Below are 18,333 nucleotides of genomic sequence, written 5' to 3'. Positions count from 1 at the left end.
GGTCAAGATGCAGTTAGCGCCAGAAAATGCCAGCGTTGGTTTGAGAAATTTCACGAGGGAAATTTTTCGTTAGATGACAAGAGTGGTTGAGGCCGTGTGTCCAATTTTGATCAAGAAGCTCTTCAAGCTCTTTTGGTGCAAAATCCTCAAATTACCCAACAAGAGCTTGCGACAACTTTAAATTGTTCACAAAAAACAATTTCCAATCAATTGCGTGCACTTGGCAAAGTCCAAAAGTTTGGAAAATGGGTTCCTCATGAGTTGACCAACAACAATCGTAATCAAAGAGTCACAATTTGCAGTTCGCTCCTCTCTCGTCAAAACCGTTTGCCGTTTTTAGAGCAAATTGTTACAGGAGATAAAAAATGGGTGCTGTATGTTAATTTGAAAAGGCGGCCTCAATGGTTGGACAAAAATGAGGCTCCGCAGCCCATGCCAAAACCTGACTTGCATGCGAAAAAAGTGATGTTGTGTGTTTGGTGGAATTTTAAAGGAATTCTTCATTATGAACTTTTACCATCTACCCAAACCATTACAAGTGCAGTGTATAGTGTCCAATTGGAAAGGTTAGCCCAAGCTTTAAGAGAAAAAGAACCCGCGCTGATTAATCGCAAGGGCGTAATTCTTCACCACGATAACGCACGACCGCATACTGCAAGAATCACTGCTGAAAAACTGCGCCAGTTGGAATGGGAAGTTCTCCCTCAACCTGCATATTCTCCTGATATTGCCCCTTCCAATTACCATTTGTTTCGCTCTTTGCAAAACTTTCTTCTTGGAAAAAAATTTAATAATGAAGAATGCCTCAAAAATGCATTGACCGAATTTTTTGCATCAAAATCACAAGAATTTTATTTTATTTATTTATTTTTTTAAATATATTTTATTGATTTTTTACAGAGAGGAAGGGAGAGAGAGAGCGAGCTAGAGACATCGATGAGAGAGAAACATCGACCAACTGCCTCTTGCACACCCCCCACTGGGGATGTGTCCGCAACCAGCCTACATGCCCTTGACCGGAATCAAACCTGGGACCTTTCAGTCCGCAGACCGACGCTCTACCGCTGAGCCAAACCGGTTTCGGCAAAATCACAAGAATTTTACAACAGAGGGATTAAAATGCTTCCTGAGCGTTGGGCACAAGTAGTAGAAAACAACGGCAACTATATTGTTGATTAAATTTTGTTGTATTGTTTAAATAAATTCGATTAAAAAAAAATATATTAGAAAACGACATTAATTATTACTAGACCTAATAGATCAGAAGATCTAAAATCAATAATCTAAGTTTCCACCTTAAGACAACTAGAAAAATAAGAGCAAACTAAATCTAAAGCAATCAGAATAAATAATAAAAATTACAGCAAAAATCTATGAAATAAAAAATGGGCAATTGACAGAGAAAAATCAATAAAGTCAAAAGTTTAAAAAAAAAAAAAAGATAAATAAAATCAATATGCCTACACCCAGGCTAAGAAAAAAATGAGAGAAAGCCGGGACCGGTTTGGCTCAGTGGATAGAGCGTCGGCCTGCGGACTGAAAGGTCCCGGGTTCGATTCCGGTCAAGGGCATGTACCTTGGTTGCGGGCACATCCCCGTGCAAGAGGTGGGGTGTGCAAGAGGCGGCTGGTCGATGTTTCTCTCTCATCGACGTTTCTAACTCTGTCCCTCTCAATTCCTCTCTGTGTAAAATCAATAACATATATTAAAAAAAAAAAAGAAAAAAATGAGAGAAAGATAAGTTATCAATATTAGAAACAAAACAGAAAACATAACTATAGATCCCAAGGACAGTAAAAGAATACTATTAACAATACTATACCCTATACCCACAAATTTGATAGTGATCATTGATTTTCAACCTGTGTGCTGCAAGAATTTTTTTTTTTTTTTTTTTTGTAAATATATTTTGTTGTTTTTTTACAGAGAAGAAGGGAAAGGGATAGAAACATCAATGAGAGAGAAACATCAATCAGCTGCCTCCTGCACACCTCCTACTGGGGATGTGCCCGCAACCAAGGTACATGCCCTTGACTGGAATTGAACCTGGGACCCTTCAGTCGGCAGGCCAATGCTCTATTCCCTGAGCCAAACTGGCCAGGGCATGCAAGAATTTTTACAACTTGCAATATTTGCTAATAATCAGTGGTGGTGACCTCTTTCCTTTAGATTGTCAAATTTAAAAAATGACAACAGCCAACTCAACAACAGCCATCTAATCTTGAATCATAAACATACATCTTGTCAGTCCTGATGCATAATAAAATTATGTCTGATTGGTTAACTCCTGGTACAAGAATAGTACCAATATTTATATACAACAATAGGCATATGATTTTTTTAAAGGTTACTTTGGAGCAAGAGTGACTACTATTATTTTTTCGTGTAAATCAATCAAAATAATACCTATTTTTTTCAGTTCAACAAAAATATATATTGTTTGGTGTGCTACAGAATAGTCTCTGATATAGAAGAAAACACAATTTAATTACTGCATTTGAAAAGTTCTACAGATTAAAAGTATCTAATGCCATAAAAATGTAATATATTGTTTCATAAATGTATCAAAATAGCCTATTAGTGTCAGCACAAGTATTGTAAATAGTGCTACAAATGAGTTGTCCATGATCATATGAGTCTCCTAGCATAAAAAAGGGACCAAAAACCAATCTGTGTCCTCATTAAATCCTATTGACTCTACCTCAAATAAGTCTCTGACTGTGTTAAATTCAGTTTCATTTTAAGTCTGGTTCAAATACCTAGACCAGCTCTTTCTAATATAAATATAATGCAAACCAAATGTGTACTTTTAAGACTTTCTTCTTGCTACATTTGAAAGGAAAAAAAAAAAAGGTAAAATTAAAATGTTGATAGCATATTTTATTTAACCCATTATATAAACAATATTGTCATTATAATACATAATCAACATAAAACTAATTAATGAGATTTTTTACATACCAATTCTTTGAAATTCAGGATGTATTTTACACTTACAGCACATCTCAATTCAGACTATGCTATATACATTTCAAGTATTCAATAGCCCTAATGCAAACCTGAGACCACTAGGAATTCTCAATACTGGCTGCATTATCAGAATCACCTAGTAAGTAAACTTACTAGTTCCAGGATCTGGATGTGAGTTGGTGAACAAGATAGATGTCTTACGCCTTCAACTCACATTCATATGCTATAATTCATAATACCCTGGGCACAAAGTTTCATAGCAATTCTTTAAACAAAGTAGTCCTTTAAAACTACTTTTACTGTGTTGGTTTTTTCCTCTTCCTGGACTCACTCCTTCCCTCCTTCATCTCATTTTGTCTTTCACACCCAGTACAAAATGTCATTTTCCTCTGTAAAGGGCTCTCTGGTTCTCAACACAGTTATTTATACTTTCCATTTATTCATCTCTCTCTAACATGCTAGCACACTCTATAGAATTACAATTTATTTCTCCACAAGATCAGGTGTTACCAACCTCATAACTCAGACACATTGGATTTGAGGTCAATGGCAGAGAAGGGGTAGAATTACATTTAATTTGTGAAATCACACACATACTATTTAACTATGTTCTTTTGTCTTTGCTATATTTGCCCCTACTTCAACTAAATCTAATTTTCCCTTAGAAATTCATTATATGAAGATCAAGAATCACATGAACTGCAGTATAAATATATTACAGAAATGATTAGCAGCTGTTACCCTGTTATCACTCAAAATAATGAATATCCTAATACACTGGCTTATTAACAGTATATTTTCTTAGATTTGGATAGCAAATTCCTTAAAAACTGACAATTCTAGAATCTTATGACTCTATCCCTTAGGTGTGCATGAAGGTCAGTGCCTTTGAGGGCTTTCTCATCTAGGGAAGGCAAAAATCAGGCTTTAAAGTTCTTAATCAAATGCCAACCTTGCTGTTTACTCAGGTGGTATGATAAATATGTAAACTGTTATGATGCTAAGCATATAAATCTTTATGACCAACAATACACATAAACTTAGATACCTGTTAAGTACCTATTTCTACTGCTGATGTTCATCTCCTATTAAAAAACCCCAAACCAATTTATATTAGAGAGAAAACTCAACTAGTGTTAAATAATTCATAAAGTGTTCAGAATATAAATTTGAGATGTCTGTCCTTTACATTAACTATTATTATCCATGAGTAGTGTGCTAGAACCAGTTTGCACTGACATATACTAAGAGCCAGCTGTTAAAATTTTTAAAAATGTTTTAAAATTGATTTTAGAAAGAGAGGGCGAGGGCTAGAGAGATAGAAAGATCAATGATGAGAGAGAATACTAGACCAGCTACCTCCTGCATGCCCCCTCCTGAGGACTGAGCTCAAAACCCAGGTATATGGCCTTACTGGGAATCGAACAGGTGACTCTTAGTTAACGGGTTGACACTCAATCACCAAACCATACCGGCTAGGCCCAACTGCTAAATTTTAAGAACCGTACAAGTCATTGTTAAACCAAACTATGATTAAAAATTAAATTATATCAAGTAAAAATAAACAAATAATATGACAAAACTCAAAACTCACTTCCTAAATATTCAGCACATTTTACTCTTGCAGTTAATTACACTTACTATATGTATATATGTATATGTGTATGTATATATGTACATATGTATGTTCGTGTGTGAGAATAATATAGAATTATATTAAACAGTATCTTTTTCCCAGCTTTGTATTCAATAACAATACTTTGGTAGTTTAAAACTGATCATGATAGGAGTATTTACACCAAAGAAATTGGCAAATCCTACAAAACATAGCTTTCTTTTTTTCCTGAGTAACTATATTAAACATTTACCAGCAAAAAACAAAATCCACTCATTATTCTGAATCAACAGGTTATTTCAAAATGCAATACATATGCTCAGCCCTACCCAGAAATTAAAATTCAGTAGAACAAGAATAGAGTAGCTATCTATCTATCTATCTATATTTTTTTACATGTGAATTAAAAAAAAAAGACCATCTCTCTTTCAAAAATTTTTTGATACACACCTCCACCTAAGAACAACTATTTGAGGTACCTAAATAATATTATGAATCTACCGTATTAGATCCTAAAGAGATACAGAAACTGCATTACTTAAAAAAAAACTCTTTGCAAACTAAACATAAAACTGTGACACAACTTTTTTTTTTTAAATCAAGAATCAATAGCCATAGGAAAGCTTCTATAGGTTTTGATTATTATACTAATTAGTAACTTTCATACAAAGACTAATAAGATAACTAGATATCCACATGCAAAAAATGAAGTTGGTTCCTTAGCTAATCCTATATAATAATAGAGTATTATGCAAATTGACAGAATCTCTAGTACACCTGCAAGCCACACTGACCAGCCAATCAGGAGTGAGTATGCAAATTAACCCAACCAAGATGGCTGCAGCCATAGAGTGGGCAGGAGGCTTGGGTTTCCCTGGCAATGGAGGAAGGCAAGCATCCTGCACACCCTGACTGGCCCAGGCCTCCATTGAAGGCTACAAAGTATCACTTAAAGAATTTTTATATATAGGAGATAAATAAATCCCAACAAAAATGGCTGCAGCCATGGAGCGAGCAGGAGGCTTGGGTTTCTCTGGTGATGGAGGAAGTCAAGTTCCTGGCCTGCCCTGGCCTCCTCTGAAGGCTACAAAGTTTCAATAATAGAAGATAAATAAACCTAAACAAAAGTGAAGGCAGCCATGGAGATGGAGAGAGCAGGAGGCTTGAGTTGCCCCCAGCAATGGAGGAAGCCAAGCTTCCACAACCCTAGCCTGCCTTTGTCTCCACTTAAGGCTACAAAGTTTCAATTATAGAAGATAAATAAATCTCAACAGAAATGGCTGCGGCCACAGAGCAAGCAGGAGGCTTGGCTCCACTCCAGGCTACAAAGTTTCAATTGTAGAAGATAAATAAATCTCAGATACCGGGGCCTCTGCTTGGGTCGCAGGGGGCTGTGGCCAGCCCACAAACCACCATAGGCCCCTCACTGAGGCCACCCCAGGCCCCAATCTGGGACTACCTTCAGGGAAAATCAGCAGCCCCCGACCCATGCACCAGGCCTCTATCCTATCAAATGAAAGAGTAATATGCGAATTGACCATCACTCCAACACACAAGATGGTTGCCATGTGGTCAAAGATGGCTGCCCCCATGTGGACACAAGATGGCAACCACAATATGGCCAGCAGGGGAGGGCAGTTGAGAGGGACCAGGCCTACAAGGGAGGGCAGTTGAAGGTGGTCAACCCTGCAATAGAGAGCAGTTAGGGGTGACCAGGCCGGCAGAGGAGGGATGTTATGGGGAAAACAGGCTTGCAGGGGAGCAGTTAGACATCAATCAGGCTGGCATGGGAGTGGTTAGGGGGTGATCAGGCTGGTAGGCAGAAGTGGTTAGGAGCAATCAGGAAGTCAGGCAGGCAGGCGAGCAGTTGGGAGCCAGCAGTCCTTGATTGTGAGAGGGATATCTGACTGTCCATATGCAAATTAACCCAACCAAGATGGCTGCAGCCACAGAGCAAATAGTTGGACATCCCTCGAAGGATCCCAGATTGGAAAGGGTGCAGGCTGGGCTGAGGGGCAACCGCCCCCACCCTGCCCTGTGGACAAATTTTGTGCACCAGGCCTCTAGTATTATAAATAATGAGTAATGCAAAATAGATAAAAGATTTAAATGTAAAAGCTAAAGCTCTAATATTCTTTGAAGAAAACATAGGCATTAATCTTTGCATCCTTATATTAGACAATTGTTTCTTAAACATAAAACATTTAAATAAATTGGATTTTGAGAGACCATGCCATCTTGAGAAACAGAGCTGCTCGAGACTAGGATCCTGGCCTCAGCAACACCCAGTCTGGTCACAAATCAGGACCCTGCAGCCACTGGGAACAGCGACCTGCAACCACAGCTGCAGACGCACAGACCTCAAGAATCCAGACATCCTGGTGGCAGATTTCTGTGAATCACAGAGCCTATCTCCCCTGCCCGCAGGCTCACAGGCAGTGCCATAGTAGCTTATTGACCCATCCCTCTCACGGGCCGCAGTGCCATTACAGGAATTTGAGCCTAGGAAAGTGTGGACACTGGGAATCTGTTCCCTGCAATGCAACCAGGCAACCAAACCCAAGACCCACGCAAGGCAGCAGTGCCACCTGACTTCTAGCAAGTGTACATGCAAGCCTGTTTGCTGCAGCACAGGAGCTGACCTCCTGCTGACACAGTGCTACTGTGCAACCCAGTCCCCCAAGCTGACCAGGACCTTGATTCTCCAGATAGGAGGCAGCACTGAGCACTACTGACTTGACTCTGTTTCTCATTACATGCACTTGGGACCCCTGACTCCCAGTGCATTCACAATAAGAGCCAGCAAATCTAATTCTTGGTGCATGTGCACACAGGGACTCTGATTCTCAGTGAGAGGTCATATGAAGCAACAGAGATGCAGATACTCGACTCTTAGTGCAGACACAGGGGGCTGTGACTCCTGGCACGCACTAGGAAACTCTGATTTTTGGCACACGCCAACAGGGTCTTTCTTTCAGCATGGTGCAAGCGGGTCCCTGATTCTAGGTGTGCACACAAGACCACACTGAGCACTAGTAACACTGATGAGCCTAGTTCCCACCAATCCACAGCAGCCACACTTCTTCGTGTCAGAGCATTTTAGTGAAACTCGGGTGGTGCAAAGCTCCCACTGCACACAGTCCATGTCCATGCAACTCTATGTTTGCACCTTCTGGTGATAGAATGGGGAGACAACACAATCCTCTGAGGAAAGAAAATGAGGAGTTGCTAAGGAAAGAAATTAGTGAAATTGAAGCATGCAACATGACAGAAAAAGAAATCAGAGTAATGGTTGTACCAATTCATATACCGGATGGATGAGAAAATCAACAACTTATGCAAAAGTCAGGAATAATGAAAAATGATATAGCTACAATCAAAAACACAAAGGAAGATTTCAACAGTAGACTAGAAGCAGCAGAGGACTGATTTAGTGAGTTAGAAGATAAGGCAGAGAAACAAGCTCAATCTGAACAGCACCTGGAGAAAAATATTAAAAAGCAGGAGGAAAGCTTAAGGGAGCTTTGGGACAACAGGAATCGAAATAATATACATATAATAGAGCCATCAGAAGGACAAGAAGAGCAGCAAGGATTAGAAAACCTACTTGAAGAAATAATAACTGAAAACTTCCCAGATATAGGGAAGAAAAAAGTTACACAAGTAGAGTCTCAAGCAAGATGAATCCCAAAAGACCCACACCAAGACATGTCATAATTACAATGGCAAATGTTCACAACAAAGGAGAATCTTAAAGGCTGCAGGATCCCCCATCAAATTATCAAATGATTTCTCAACAGAAACACATCAAGCTAGAAGGGAATGGAAGGAGGTATACAAAGTGTTGCAAAGCAAAGTACGGAATACAAGAATACTCTATCCAGCAACACTATCAATCAAAATTGAAGGGGAAATCGAGAGCTTCACAGACAAAAAAGGCTAAGGAAGTTTATCACTACCAAACCAGCAACAGGCACAAAAATAGAAATGACTACAAATAAGTACCTTTCAATAATAACTTTACACATAAATTGACTAAATGCTCCAATCAAAAGACATCAAGTGGCCGAATGGATAAAAAAAACACGACCCATTTATATGCTGTCTACAAGAGACCCAGCTCAGCAAAAGGGATTCACAAAGACAAAGTAAAGGGATGGAAAAATATCTTTCAGGCAAACGGAAATGAAAAAAAAGTTGGGTTAGCAATACTTATATCTGACAAAATAGACCTCAAAGTGAAGGCCATAACAGGATATAAGGAAGGCCACTTCATAATACTAAAGGGATCTATACAACAAGAGGATATAACCCTGATAAACATATATGCACTCAATACAGGAACACCCAAATACATAAAAAAAATTTCATGGAAGATATCAAGGGAGATATTGACAATAATACAGTCATAGTAGGGACTTTAATACACTACTGACATCATTGGATAAATCCTCTAGACAAAAAATCAGCAAAGAAACAGCAATCCTAAATGACTCACTAGATCAGATGGACTTAAATTGACATCTTCAGAACATTTCACCGCAAAGCTGTGGAATATACTGTATTTTTCGGACCATAAGATGCTTCGGACCATAAGACGCACCAATTTTTAGAGAAGGGAAATGAAAAAAAGATTCTGAAACAAATAGTGTCCTAAAATATTTTATGTGCATTAAAACCCAACATCACAGTCATAAACACATGTAATCAACCCTGTAAAGTAAACAGCAGCATTTAGAACCATTTTAGAGCCGGGCAAGCACACAGAGACCACACAGAGCCGGGCAAGTAAAAAAACTTTTTAGAAAGTATATGTGTAGGCTATATTTGGACCATAAGACGCAGGGACGTTTTCCCCCCACTTCTGGGGGAAAAAAAGTGCGTCTTATGGTCCGAAAAATACGGTACATTCTTCTCAAGTGCACATGGAACATAGACCACATACTGGGTGACAAGCAAAGACTCCCCAAATTCAAGAAGATTGAAATCATACCAAGCATCTTTTCATACCAGAATGGCATAATATTAGAAATAAACTACAATAAGAACAACCCCAAAAATTCCCAACACTTGGAAGCTGAATAGCATGCTATTAAACAATGATTGGGTTACCAATGAGCTCCAAGAAGAAATTAAAAACATCCTGGAAACGAAAGACAATAAAAACAAAACAATCCAAAATCTATGGGGCACAATGAAAACAGTCCCAAGTAGGAAGTTCATAGCCCTAGAGGCTTACCTAAAAAAAAAACACAGAAGAAAAAATGGTAGTAAATCATCTAACTTTATAACTCAAAGAATTAGAAAGAGAGCAACAAGAAAAGCCCAGAGTGAGCAGATGGAAGGAGATAATAAAGGTCAGAGCCGAAATAAATCACATAAGAGACCAAAACAAAACAAAACAAAACAATACAATACAAAAGATCAATGAAACCAAGAGCTGGTTCTTTGAAAGGATAAACAAGACTGATGATCCTCAAGCCAGGCTCACCAAGAAGCAAAGATAGAGGACCCAAATAAGCAAAATCAGAAATGAAAGAGGCTAAATAACAGACCCCACAGAAATACAAAGGATTGTTTAAAAAAATACTATGAACAACTCTACTCCAATAATCTAGACAACCTGGAGGAAATGGACATATTTCTAGAAAAATACAACATTCCAAAACTCAATCAGGAAGATACTAAAAATCTCAGTAACTCAATAACTAAGGAGGAGATTGAAGCAGTCATCAAAAAGCTCCCAGCATTCAAGAGTCCAGGGCCAGACGGCTTCATAGGGGAGTTATACCAAACATTCAAGGAAGAACTAAAACCTATCCTCCTCACACTATTCCAAAAAATTCAAGAAGAAGGAACATTTCCAAGCTCATTCTATGAAGCCAGCATCACCCTAATACCAAAACCAGATAAAGACAACACAGTGAAAGAATTATAGGCCAATATCCCTTATGAACATAGATGTCAAAATCCTTAAAAAAAAATTCTAGCAAATCGGATCCAGCAGTACATCAGAAAGATCATACACCATGACCAAGTAGGATTTATCCCAGGGATATAATATCCCCAATCAATAAACGTGATACATCACATAAACAAACTGAAAGACAAAAATCACACAGTCATATCAATTGGCGCAGAAAAAACATTTGACAAAATCCAAACCCTTTCTTTTTTCTTTTTTTACAGAGAGAAAAAGACGGATAAAGAGTTAGAAACATCAATGATAGAGAATCATTGATCAGCTGCCTCTTGCACATCCCCTTCTGGGGATGTGCCCGCAACCAAGGTACATGCCCTTGACCGGAATTTAACCTAGGACCTTTCAGTCCGCAGGCCGACGCTCTATCCACTGAGCCAAACCGGTTTCGGCCCAAACCCTTTCTTGATAAAAACTCTCAGCAAGGTAGGAATAGAAGGATCATACCTCAACATAATAAAAGCTATATATGACAAACCCACAGTCAACATCATACTCAATGGGCAAAAACTAAAACCATTTCCTCTAAGAACAGGAAAAATACAGGGATGCCCACCCTCACCACTCCTGCTCAACATATAATAGTACTAGCCATTTGAATCAGTCAAGAAGAAGAAATAAAAGCCATTCAAATTGGAAAAGAAGAAGTAAAACTGTCCTTATTTGCAGAGGACTTGATACTCTACATAGAAAACCCTAAAGAATCCATAAAAAATTATTAGACTTAATAAATGAATTCAGCAATGTAGCAGGACACAAAATTAATGCCAAGAAATCTATGGCATTACTTTACACCAATAGTGAACTTACAGAAAGACTAAAAAAGCAATCCCAATTACCATCACACCAAAAAAGTTAACTAAGGAGGTAAACTAATTAGGAATAAACTAACTAAGGAGGTAAAAGACCTATATGCGGAAAAACTACAGGATAGTGAAAAAAGAAATAGGGAAAGACATAAACAGATGGAAGAACAAACCATGTTCACAGATTGGTAGAATCAACATCATCAAAATGTCTATACTACCCAAAGCAATCTACAGATTCAATGCACTCCCCCATTAAAATACCAATGGCATATTTCACAGACCTAGAAAGAAATCTCCAAAAATTTATTTGGAATAAAAAAAAGAGCCGAAACCGGATTGGCTTAGTGGATAGAGAGTTGGCCTGCAGACTGAAAGGTCCCAGGTTCCATTCCAGTCAAGGGTATGTACCTTGGTTGCAGGCACATCCCTAGTAGAGGGTGTGCAAGAGACAGCTGATCGATGATTCTCTCTCACTGATGTTTCTAACTTTCTATCCCTCACATGATCTCACTCTTTTATGGAATATACTGAACAACATAAACTGATGAACAAAAACAGATCCAGACAGAGAAGCAGCAATCAGACTGTCAAACCTCAGAGGGAAGGTAGGAGAGGGTGGGGGGAAAGGGGAGAGATCAACCAAAGAACTTGTATGCATGCATATAAGCCCAACCAATGGATACAGGCAACAGGGGGATGAGGGCATGAGTGTGTGTGTGGGAGGGCGTTGGGGGAATAATGGCGGATTAAGACATATAAGTAATGCCTTAATCCATAAAGAAATTAAAGATGGAAAAAAATTAAATTGTATTTCACTAAATTAAAAACATTTGTGCTGTAAAGGATACCATCAAGAACATGAAGACAACCCACAGTATAAAGGAAATTTTTGCAAATCATATATATAGAAAACTTATATCCAAAATAGAGAAGTTATAAATCAATAATAGTTCAATTTTAAAAAATGGGTAAAAGATCTAAATAGACATTTCTCCGAACAAGATATACAAATGGCCAATAAGCCTATGAAAAGGTGATCAACATTATTTAGCCACCAGGAAATCAAAACTACAATGAGATTACCACTTCACACCCACTTAAGATAGCTATAATCAAAAAGTTAGATAATAACAACTGTTGGCAGGATGTAGAGAATTGGAAACATTGTACACTGTTGGCAAGAATGAAAAATAGTGCAGCTGCTTTGAAAATGATCTAGCAATAACTCCAAAGGTAAAGGTTTAAGCCATGACATGCAATTCTACTTCTAGATATAAACCTAAGAGAAATGAAAAATATGTCTAGTCAAAAACTTGTTTCTTTTGGAAGTAATGAAAATGTTCTAAAATTAACGGTGGTGATGGTTGCATGACTGTGAATATTCAAAAAAATCGCAAAAGTCTATACTTAAAATGGGCAAATTATACAGTATTTGAATTCAATCTCAATAAATGTTACATTTCGGGGGGGGGGGGGGGGGGGAGACACGGATGGACTCTGGAAAAGACTTCCATTCCCAACAAATTCATGTGTCCTTCTACCCAATAAACTCCATTATAAATTATGCTTCTCTTTAGCTTAAATGCCAGGAATTCATCACCAAATTTTGTGGTCACATGTCCTTTACCTAAGTTTTCTAGTTCAGTTTCTGTTACCAATATGCCTTACTTTCATTGTTTTAATTTAAGTGTTCTATTTTAAGCTGCTTCATTCTTGGAAGCAGGCAGAATATGATGGTTGGTTTAAACTCTGAAAACTCAAGAATATGTTTAGATATTCATGACTCCTTCACCAAGGTAAAGAAACCTTAAGAAGCTCAGCTTAAGCTCTACCAATGAATTTCTTTACCTTAACTGCCACCAAGAAGTGAAACAATCAGAATTATGAGTTTTGCCAGAGGACTACTTTTTTCTTCTAAATTACATTATCTATACAGAACATTATAATGCAATAGTATACACTTACCATATATTTACCACACAAGATAATATTTAAAATAGGGCATAAATAACAGGTCACTACTGAAATTTAACTTTACTTTGGGAAATTTATTCCTACCCTAACAGGTGAGGATGAGTCCTCTATATTTCGTTTCTGGGACTCAGTGTCCATATCTTGGCGCTTGTTCTTCATTCTTTCTCTAAGATCCCCTGTAGGTCTTTCTGGTGACCTTTAAAAACAAAACAAGAAACAGCAAAAATCTATATTTATACATCATTTTATGAGAATATATTTGCAGAAATAAACTCACAAATGTCAATATAATTTTTCCAACTGCCCATGGCTCCTAAATTTCAGGAAAAAAAATAATTTGTTTCAGTTTAATATTAACATAAAAAATATGAGCATCACTTAACAAATTCTCTCCCAATCAAAATGTATAGCTTAAGATTCCATGGGATGGCAGGTACTGGTAACATGAATAAGAAACTATGTCTGAGCTGAGAAAAAAAACAATTAGTAATTAACAATTTAATCATATAAAAATACAAGGTGTTGTTCATATGGAAAATACAATAACTAGTAAATAATAAAACAAGAGTAAACTCTGTGGTTTGAATACTCATAACCATAAATCTACTTTTGCCCCACCCTGTATTAGTTTTATTTGAAAACAAAAGTAGGAAGATAGTTTTAATCCATGACATTGCGAAATTAATCTAAAAGCAACAGTATAATCTACACATGTATTTAGTTGGATACAATATCAACAACTGAGAAAATACTTTATGCCTCTTAAGAATCAAAGTTAAATAACGAAGTTTTGTATAATTCTTATAACTTTTCTTAAATTTAAAATGATTTTATAATAAAAATAAAGGATTCATAGCAATATTTCGAACCAAGATTTTATATTCTGCTCTAGATTAAAAAAAAATACACATATTTATATTCAACAATGGTAATGTTTTATAATTTAGAGGCCCGGTGCACGAAATTCATGCAAGCGGGGGAGAGGGGGAGAGGTGTCCCTTGGTTCAGCCTGCACCCTCTCCAATCTGGGACCCCTCAAGGGATGTCTGACTGCCTGTTTAGGCCGACCCCACCAGGATCGGGCCTAAACAGGCAGTCGGATATCCCTCTCACAATCAAGGACTGCTGGCTCTCAACTGCTCACCTACCTGCCTTCCTGATTGCCCCTAACCACTTCTGCCTGCCAGCCTGATCACTCTCTAACCATTCTCCTGCCAGCCTGATTGATGTCTAATTGCTCCCCTGCCAGCCTATTTTCTCCCAACTTCCCTCCTCTGCAGGCTTGATTGCCCTCAACTGCCCTCCTTTTCAGGCCTGGTCCCTCCCAACTGCCCTTCCCTGCTGGCCTGATCGCCCATACTGCCCTCCCTTGCAGGCCTGGTCCCTTCCAACTGCCCTCCCCCGCTGGCTATCGTGTGGTGGCTATCTTGTATCTACATGGGGGAAGGATCTTTGACCACATGGGGGTAACTATCTTGTGTGTTGGAGTGATGGTCAATCTGCATATTACGCCTTTTTTTTTTTTTTAAGATAGGATTAGATAAAATAGAGGCTGGGTGCATGGGTGGAGCCAGCTGGTTTTCCCTGAAGATTGTCCCAGGCAGCCTGGGCGAGGGGGGCCTGTGATGGTTTGCAGGCTGGCCATGCCCCCCCAGCTGTCCAAGCAGGATTTATTTATCTTCCACAACTGAAACTTTGTAGCCTGGAGCGGAGTCTTGGGCCGGCCAGGGTGTGCAGAAAGCTTGGCTTCCTCCATTGCCAGGGAAACCCAAGCCTCCCTCCTGCTCTCTGTGGCCACAGCCATTTTGGTTGGGTTAATTTGCATACTCGCTCCTGATTGGCTTGTGGGTGTAGCAGAGTGATGGTTAATTTGCATATTACTCTTTTATTATATAGGATTGGAAATTTGATAAATGGCTGTTCAATTATTTCACACCACTATTAAATAAGAACAACAAAACAGAGATAGAAAACATACGGCCTTTAAAGATTACCAGAACATCTTAAAAAAGGCAATATAAGTTAAAGAATATGTCCCTCTTTAGCCATAAAAAATATTATACATAATATTTTCAAATGATAACTACAAATCACATAAATATTCACATCTATTTCAAGTAACAGTTGATAACCATATCAATTCCTTTAATGTATCAATCATTACTATAGATCACATAGTGAATTAGCAACTTGTTAATTCACTTTAAAGGATCGAATTAACATTTACATGTTTATTTTATAGATCTATATTAAATGTTTTAACAGCTAAAGCTGAACTTAAAAATACAACTCCTTAGATCTAACCAGTTTGGCTCAGTGGAAAGAGCATTGGCCTGCAGACTGAAGGGTCCCAGGTTCTACTCCAGTCAAGGGCACATGCGCAGGTTGCAGGCTCGACCCCCAGTAGAGGGCATGCAGGAGGCAGCCAATCAATGGTTATCTCTCATCATTGATGTTTCTATCTCTCCCTCTCCCTTCTTCTCTAAGATCAATAAAAAAACATGAAAAAATGGAATTCTTATTATAAACCAGTGCATAAACCTTTTAAATTATAATTATGATATACATGTAAATTTTTGTCTTAGTTTTCTGTATATAATTTATTTAAACCTGTTTCTATCCTAAAAAGCATCTAACAATAAATGGCTTAAATATTTTTTGACTAAATAAGCATATCTGAAATACATTGCTTTTCTTTCCTTCTTTGAATTGCATTTTGACTATCTTTCTTCCCTACAAAAAAAAGGTAAATTACACAAATATAAGAGAAGTTATGAGATATAAAAAAATACATGAAAGAGCAAAATTATAACAAAAATTCTTTATGCTAAATCTAGTATGATAGTACTTTTTTCTATTTTAAACAAATTTCTTTGCCATTTCCCCCAAAACTGTCTCCTGTATAAAAATTTTGACTCAGTTAATAATAAATTTCAAAGATGAATTAAAGCATTATTAAAAGTGTATTAATACAAACAAAACATTAATATTACTGAAATTGTTTACCAAGTATGTGTTTATACAGATAATTAAAATTATTAAGACTAATCCCCCTTCATTAAGAGAAAAGACAAATGACAATTTAAACACAAATAAGACAATATTCAGCATCACAAGGAAACAAAAATATGCAACATTTGAAAGTTTGAATTTTAAATTCAATTAAACATGAGCCCTAGCTGGTTTGGCTCAGTGGATAGAGTGTCAGCCTGTAGAGTTTGATTTCGGTCAAGGGCACATGCCCGGACTGTGGGCTCGATCCCCAGTCGGGGCCGTGCAGGAGGCAGCCAATCAATGATTATCACTGATATTTTTCTCTCTCTTCCTCTCTGAAATCAATAAAATATATTAAATTCAATTAAACTTTAAAACCTATACACACACACAAAATCTCCAAATCCTAATGTTCAATTTTTTACTATTCCTATAGCCAAAACAATCAGTATATCCAATTTTAAAACTAGATAAATTATTTCTTTACCAATCAAGTTTAAACTTTTTGTGGCAATCTTTACATAAGCTACATCTTTCTCCACCAACCATAATAAAATCATCATAAGTGAACCAAAAGAAAAATAAAAGGTCGTTATTAGGGAAGATTAATTTAGTTCTGCCTTTATTAAAGGCATATGATGTCCAAAATAGCTCCATTTCTCCTCATATACCCGTATTTTTCGGCGTGTAAGACGACTTTTGAAACAAAAAAAGTCAACCGAAAATCGGGGGCAAAAGACCAAAACTGCACAAAAATTACCTGCAGATCTTGACGGCAAAGTAAGTCTTTTCTTTTAAAATATATATTTTATTGATTTTTTACAGAGAGGAAGGGAGAGAGATAGAGAGCTAGAAACGTTGATGAGAGAGAAACATCAACCAGCTGCCTCGTGCACACCCCCTACCAGGGATGTGCCCGCAACCAATGTACATGCCCCTGACCGGAATTGAACCTGGGACCTTTCAGTCCGCAGACCGACGCTCTACCACTGAGCCAAACCGGCTTCGGCAAGTCTTTTCTTTTAAGTAGGGGGTAGTCTTATACAGCGAATATAGGCCTAAACCTATGTTTTAACTGTAAAAATTAGGGGGTCGTCTTATACGCCGGAAAATATGGTATATATTTTCATTTACATTAATACACTGCAATAAGGATTTGGCAAATGCATTTCACCTTCAGAGTTTGCATTAGATTGTCTTTTGTCATTAAGATTCAAATTTAGAATATCTTAAAAAGCTAAAATTATGTCTTATTTAAACTGCAATAAAATTCTGTCTTAGCAGCAGTTTAATACATAATTGGAAGGTGTAAGTAAGCCACACATAAACCATAAAAAAGATCTATTGTCAAAACAAGTAAATATTGAACAAAAAAGTTAACTTTAAAGCAAACATTTTATTAACCTTGAATTTAAAACTAAAAAGATTTTATTTTTTATTACATTATCAACAAGACTACTACCAAGATAAAAAAAAATCTCACCAAATATATAGTTTTATTTCAGATTTTTATAGTAAACTATAAAAGCCATTTTCTAATTGTATATGAACAATTCAAAGTTCTCAATTTACCTTCTGTAATTGCTGCTATAACCTTTACCACGGGGTGAAAGGCCATGTACGAATCTACATGTGTTTCCATAGAGGCAGTTGCCAGTCTTCAGCCAGTTACGGCACTGTGTCTAAGAGACAGATATTACTATGTAAATTTCATATTTATTTCTGGACAAAAGATGCTAGTGGAAAATTAAAACAAATGCTATCAAAATTGCAGCTAACCTGAGATAGACATTACTCCCCAAATAATAAAACATCAGAGAAAAAAACAACCACCCACAAACCCTATCACCCTTTTCAAGTCTTTTAATGAAATATTTTTAAAAATGTACTGAACCAACATATTTACAACCAGTTCACCTTTATGATACAATTTGGTATTTCAAAAAAAAAAAGGATTGCAAGAGAACCCCTGAGACTGTACAACTGACACT

General features: G+C 37.3%; 1 protein-coding gene across 12 annotated transcripts in view; it reads right to left on the bottom strand.

Moving 5' to 3' along the window:
• The window catches only part of ZC3H13 (zinc finger CCCH-type containing 13), a 102,523-nt gene that overhangs the window by 79,233 nt on the left and 4,957 nt on the right, over window positions 1-18,333 (bottom strand). For all 12 annotated transcript variants that reach the window (XM_036458968.2, XM_036458970.2, XM_036458977.2 and 9 more), the window contains exons 3-4: window positions 17,915-18,024; window positions 13,433-13,544 (exon numbers count right to left, since the gene is read on the bottom strand). In XM_036458968.2, the coding sequence (XP_036314861.1) occupies window positions 13,433-13,544; window positions 17,915-18,024 (222 nt within the window). The remainder of the gene's footprint in view (window positions 1-13,432; window positions 13,545-17,914; window positions 18,025-18,333) is intronic.

This window comes from Pipistrellus kuhlii, unplaced genomic scaffold (assembly GCF_014108245.1).
Source record: "Pipistrellus kuhlii isolate mPipKuh1 unplaced genomic scaffold, mPipKuh1.p scaffold_m20_p_3, whole genome shotgun sequence".
Lineage (NCBI taxonomy): Eukaryota > Metazoa > Chordata > Mammalia > Chiroptera > Vespertilionidae > Pipistrellus > Pipistrellus kuhlii.
The sequence above is the reverse complement of the archived record's forward strand: the minus strand, read 5'-3'. Positions and strand labels throughout refer to the sequence as shown.